Source organism: Papaver somniferum, unplaced genomic scaffold (assembly GCF_003573695.1).
Source record: "Papaver somniferum cultivar HN1 unplaced genomic scaffold, ASM357369v1 unplaced-scaffold_107, whole genome shotgun sequence".
In the NCBI taxonomy this organism is placed as follows: domain Eukaryota; kingdom Viridiplantae; phylum Streptophyta; class Magnoliopsida; order Ranunculales; family Papaveraceae; genus Papaver; species Papaver somniferum.
This window is the reverse complement of record NW_020619603.1, coordinates 6727249-6733577: the sequence shown is the minus strand read 5'-3', so window position 1 is coordinate 6733577 and position 6329 is coordinate 6727249. Positions and strand designations below refer to the sequence as shown.

The window sequence follows — 6329 nt, the reverse complement described above, 5'->3', positions numbered from 1 at the left end:
TTTCCCATAGATAATAGTCATGTACGGTTTTGGTGATCTCTGTCTGGAACTTTTCTACATGAACTCTATCATGGAAAGGTTTTGATATTGACATCTGATGAGTTCCTGTTATACTAGGGTTTCGATAGGAGAAAGAAAATTAATAAAACAGATATACATGGGTTAGATATATATTTATTTGAGTTTATACGCAGGAATGTTTTGTAACACCTGTTTTGAGCGTTTCGTGAGTTGATATGGCGAAAGCTTATAAATTAAATCAAAGATCCAATAAAGAATGAAAACTGGTGCAAAATCAACAGATTCACAGGCCTTCTTAGGAATAGGCTAGGAAAAAGAAATCAAAGTAAACCAGGAAACCGCCTATAACCATGAAAAACAACAAGGGAAAATCGGAAAAATCCCCTATATTTTCGATGCCCCATAGGGAAAATACCCGATATTAAAAAAGTTATCGGAAATTGCCCCACCGTCACTTTTTCCATCCAGAAGGCGTTATGTGGTCAAACAATGCACACGAGTGACGCGTGGTTTAGGAATAGGTGATTTACGGTGGCAGATGGAAACGGTATTATTCCAACTATAGGGCTTAACTTTTCTATAAATGACCTCCGTGTACTAGAAATACGATTTCGACGCGTGTCAGTAGAGTTGGTTCACCGGCAACAGAGAGGAAGTACTAACGTGTTGATCGAGTTGGATTGAACATTTCATACTTTTTGAAGAAAAATTGAAATTTTACTATCACAAAGAAAATATGTTCACAGTTGCAAAGGAAAAGAAGACGAACAGACACTTCAAAGGTAGCGACGCTCGAGCAGTCAAACCCAATGAGCAATCTTTATTCCATCAATCATATATTACATGACTTCAGCGAGAAAACTTGTTTTGTCTTCCACTTAACCATTAATGGCCAAAAAATATTAGGTGGAATTGAGCCAATACAGTTGAGAGAGATTTTTTTTTTTTAGAATTAGCTATTGCTAACTTCTTCCAAGCTTCAAGCTTCTCTGGAAAAATCTTAAAACAGAGAACAAAGAGTGTACAGAAAATCAATTGGGTAACCTAATGTACTTCGAGATCCTTCAGGTCCTTCCTAAAATCAAACATATATATGATAAAATAATTAGGCTTGCAAAGAGAAGCATTGTAAAGCAAGCAACAAAAAAAAAAGAAACCCTGGCCTCACTTTCTCAATCATAATCATTGAGACCAATATTCTGAGATCAATATTCCTAACAGGAAAATTTATCTCTTAACAAAAACATTTGTAGTATCTCAATACAGGGATGTTTTCAATCCAGACCTACCAAGCATAAAAATATCTACACAAACATACCGTTCATCATCTGTCACAACATTTTTCCACATTTCAAAAAACATATAATTGTCCAAAAAAACTCTAATGCATAGTTTCACAGAAGTTATGCATATGGATGCTAACTACATATGTACCACTGGTAATACAAGGAGAAAGCACCACAATAACTTGATATTCTAAAAGACTATTAAAACAGAACTTATCGTGGGGTTTCTACAATAGACAAGCCTGCACTCCTCAAGAAAAAAACCGTCTACACATCAAAGCTGTGACTCGCAAATACAAATCCCATTCTTCGATTTATCTGAAGTGTCATGAGCAAAAAATTCAACTGGGGTAACTTTTCTTTATTGAACCATTCAACAAGAGGCTTCCCAGAGAAAGACAATAAGGAAACAACAAAGCATTACTCTTTTAGGACATTTATAGCAAATATGAAAAATATAGTTCGAAAGGTAACGCAGTAGATTAGAAAGAAAATGAGGTGGAAAATTCCACGAACATTAAACTTCATGCACTTATCAAACCGCAAGAATTTTTACATTAAAGGTTTATGACATCCCAAGGAATGGATCAGAGACGAGTTTGAGTAGAAAATATAGATGGCATCTCTCAGACTCCAGATAAAAAATAATACTAGTTTTAAAAGGTGATGGAAGCAACACACCAATTTCCCTCAACCGAATCATGAAAGCAGAAAAACCCTAATTTTGGACTTTACCCAAATCAGAGAAACCCTAACTCCAGTACCATTAGAAATTCAAAAATCAAACCTTGTTAACAGTTCAACTCATGTTTATACAATTTAAATTCAATCAATCATTATAGAATCACCTTGAACCCTAATTCCAGTACCATTGGAATTTCAGGAATCAAACCTTGTTTGCAGTTCAACTCATGTTCATACAATTCAATTTCAATCAGTCATTATATAATTACCCTTGTTTGAAGTGTGTGGGATTCCAACTCAAAACTAATTGACAATGAGTGGAGTGGCTCCACACCTTATATATTACGATCTAGGCTAAGGAGTTAGCTATGTGGGACGAAAATTTTGATACTTTCCTTGGGAACTGCCTTGGTGAATATGTCCGCCAATTGGTTTTCCGTCTTGCAATACTTGAGTTTTATCTCACCATCTTCAACCGCTTATCGAATGAAGTGATAATTGAGTTTAATGTTCCTTGCTCTACAATGCTCAACCGATTTTTTGGACATAGCAATGGCGGATTTGTTGTCACAAAAATTACGGTGCTTTTTTCTTGCTTCTCTTGAATATCTTCCATGATTCTTCTTAGCCATACAACATGAGATGTAGCTACTAATGACGAAATGTACTCCGCTTCCGCCGTGGATAGAGCTACGGTTTCTTGCTTCTTTGATGCCCATGTAAATATACCCGAACCAAGAGAAAACGCGTACCCCGATGTACTCTTCATGTCATCAATACATCCTCCCAAGTCGCTATCACAATAGCCAACTAATTTGACATCCAAATTTCTTGAATACATGATTCCAAAATTCATTGTTCCTTGTATATACCTTAACAACCTCTTTTCTGCGCCAAGATGTAAATGACTTGGTGAACTCATGAACCTAGAAAACATACTTGAAGCAAACATGATGTCGGGTCTTTTATGTGTAAGGTACAACAATTTTCCAATAAGACCTCTATAGTAAGTCTCATCAACCTTTCTTCCTCCATCATCCTTCTTGAGTTTCTCATTCACTACAGGTGGTGTAGATGTGGGGTTACAACCAAGCATACCAAATTTCTTCAACACCCTTTCGGCATACTTTCTTTGAGAATTGAACACTGCATCTTCACTTTGATGAACTTCAATACCAAGGAAGTACTTGAGCAAACCCATGTCACTCATCTCATATTTCATCATCATTTCTCTCTTGAATTCCTCAATCATATGAGCATCATTACCCCGTAAAGATAAGATCATCAACATACAAGGAAATGATGAGAATAGAAGTACCTTTTGTCTTCACATATAGTGTAGCCTCACTCTTGCTTTTGTTGAAGTTTTGATTTTTGAAGTATCCATCTATCTCACTATGCCAAGCTCTTGGTGCTTGCTTGAGACCATACCAAATTTTCTTCAACTTGTATACTTTGTCTTCTTCTCCTTTGGAATTTGAGAATAACACACACTACCAAAAAATTTGAGATGACTTATCGATGGCTTTCTCCCACTCCTTACTTCAAAAGGAGTTTTATCCCATACGGCTTTTGTTGGACACCTTTTCATCAAGTAGACGGCGGTGTTAATGGCGTCGTCCCAAAACTCTCTAAGCATACCCTTCTCATGAAGCATAGACTTCGCCATCTCCATCACGATTTGGTTTTTTCTCTCGGAAACACCATTTTGTTGAGGAGTATAACCCGCGGTTAGTTGCCTTTCCAAGCCTTCATCTTCACAAAATTTATCAAATTCTTTGTTGTTGTACTCTTTGCCTCTATCACTTCTTAAAACTTTGATGTAGTGACCACTTTGCTTTTCAAAAAGGCTCTTGAACTTCTTGAAGATACTAAAAACTTTGGACTTTTGTCTCATGAAGTAAACCCAAGTCATATGAGTAAGGTCATCAATGAATAAAATGAAGTATCTATTACCTCCATTAGTTGATGTCTTCATTGGTCCACACACGTTGGTATGTACCAAACCAAGAAGTTCTTTCGCTCTCCATGCTACATCTTTTGGGAATGGTTGCCGATGTTGTTTCCCAAGTGCACAACCTTCACACACTCCATATTTGTGGTTTATATGTTATGGAAGTCCTTGCACCATGTTCTTGTTGAAAAGCACCTTGAGACTATTGAAATTCAAATGCCCAAGCCTTTTATGCCATAAATATGTTTCATTAATGGTTTCCATCCTCAATGCAACATTCTTCTCTTTTACAAACATAATTGGAAAGCTTCTATTCTTCTCCATCTTGATACTCTTCATCACTTGTCTCTTATTCTTGTGTTTCTTGTCATAAATGGTGCAATATCCATCTTCAAAATGGACCGAGTACCCAAGCTCCACAAGTTTCCAATACTAAGCAAATTTTGTGCCAAGTCCGGAACATACAACACATCTCTAATGTATTTTTCTCCATTGATAGTTTGGACGCGAATTGTACCTCTTCTGTTAGCTTGAACCATATTTCCATCCCCCATCTTCACTAGAGAATTTATGGAAGTATCCATATCCACAAACAAGCTTTTTCACCGGACATATGAGTTCTACAACCACTATCCACAAACCAAACTTCACTTTTGGAAGTTACCAGGGCACTTTGACAAGAATAAAACATTTTTTGTTTTTCTTCGGTTCTACCGGCTTGTTCTTCATCTTCTTTGTATCTACACTCTTTCTCCAAATGTCCATACTTTTTGCAATTGCGACATTGTGGTTTTACTTTGTTCCAACAATTCTTCTCCAAGTGACCATTCTTCTTGCAAAAATTGCATCTTGGTACTTGAGACGAACCACTCTTTGTATAGTTGTTGAAATTATCTCCTCCTTTCTTCCATTTTTCTTTTCCTTTGAAGTTTGATCTTGACTCACCCTTGTACTCATTTTTATTTGTTTTCTGAATTTTTTGAATCCAAGTTGAATTTTGATTGAAATGCACTCTCAATTGAGTTTTCGGTGTGCCTTAACAACCTCTGCTCATACACCTTCAAAGATGCCCATAGTTCTTGTGACATCAATGTAGAAAAATCTTTAGTCTCTTCCAAAACTGCCACAATGGGTTCGAATTTTTTCGGCAAGCACATTAATATCTTCTCACAAATTCTTCTTGCCTCCATCTTCTCACCACACATCATCATATTATTAAAAACTTCAACTACTCTAGATGAAAACTCATTAAAACATTCATTCTCATTCATTCTAAGATTCTCAAAATCTCTTCTATATGAATGCAATTTTAACTCTCTTACCTTCTTATTGCCTCCATACTCTTGTTGTAGAAGATCCCAAGCTTCTTTAGATTTATAAGAATGGATTACTCTTGAGAGTATGGTGTCTCCAACTCCTTGTTGGATGTACATGGATGCTTTTGCATTCTTCCTCCTACTCTCCTTAAGTAAATCCTTTTGGTCTTGATCTAAGTTTGATGTATCTTCAATTTCATCATACCCATCTTGATCTATCTCCCACACTTCTTGAGACATGAACAAGGTTTTCATTTTAATTGCTCAAAAATGATAATTTTCTCCATGAAAAAGTTGTATTGAAGGTTGTTGAATGTATTTATTTGAGTAGCTACTACTTTCCATTGATTTAATTGAAGATTGATTGAAGAATTGGGTTTTTTCTTTTCTAGATCTAGATTTTGAAAACTTTGAATGTTGCTGATTTTTTTGATTTAATGGATAAAAATTGATTTTTTTCACTCACCAAGGTCAAATCTAATAGATCTAAGCTCTAGATACCAATTGTTAGATGTTTGATCTAAGATCTAGATACCAATAGATCTAAGCTCTGATACCATCTTAGAAGTGTGTGGGCTTCCAACTCAAAACCAATTAGCTTTGAGTTGGAGGCCCACACACTTCAAACATGGTATAAGAGTTAGGTCCGTATGAGAGTGGAATGAGAAGTAGACCCAAAGGGCGCCCATCCACCCGTACATAGGTCCACGTTGTAGCGACTTAATATACGCCCTACACGTGGAGTGGGAGCATGTTGGAGAAACTATAAAATAGTCCCACATAGCCAACTCATTAGCCTAGATCTTAATATATAAGGTGTGGATCCACTCCACTCATTGCCAATTGGTTTTGAGTTGGAAGCCCACATACTTCAAACATGGTATCAGAGCTAGGCCCGTATGAGAGTGGAATGAGAAGTAGACCCAAACAGCGCCCGTCCACCCGTACAGAGGTCCACGTTGTAGTGGCTTAATATCCTCCCTACAAGTGGAGGGGGAGCATGTTAGAGAAACTATAAAAAGATAGTCCCACATATCTAATTCCTTATCCTAAATCTTAATATATAAG

The 6329-nt window shown here is 36.6% G+C and overlaps 1 protein-coding gene across 1 annotated transcript; it reads right to left on the bottom strand.

Moving 5' to 3' along the window:
• Positions 1-2448: 2448 nt before the first annotated feature.
• Positions 2449-3276, bottom strand: LOC113327958 (uncharacterized mitochondrial protein AtMg00810-like). The gene has a single exon (XM_026575063.1). It carries the CDS (start codon positions 3274-3276, stop codon positions 2449-2451), a length of 828 nt encoding a protein of 275 aa, XP_026430848.1.
• Between the last annotated feature and the right edge of the window lie 3053 nt (positions 3277-6329).

Bases quoted from the DNA above. Each gene is read 5' to 3' on its own strand.
- LOC113327958 (XM_026575063.1), bottom strand. From the start codon at position 3,276: ATGATCTTATCTTTACGGGGTAATGATGCTCATATGATTGAGGAATTC.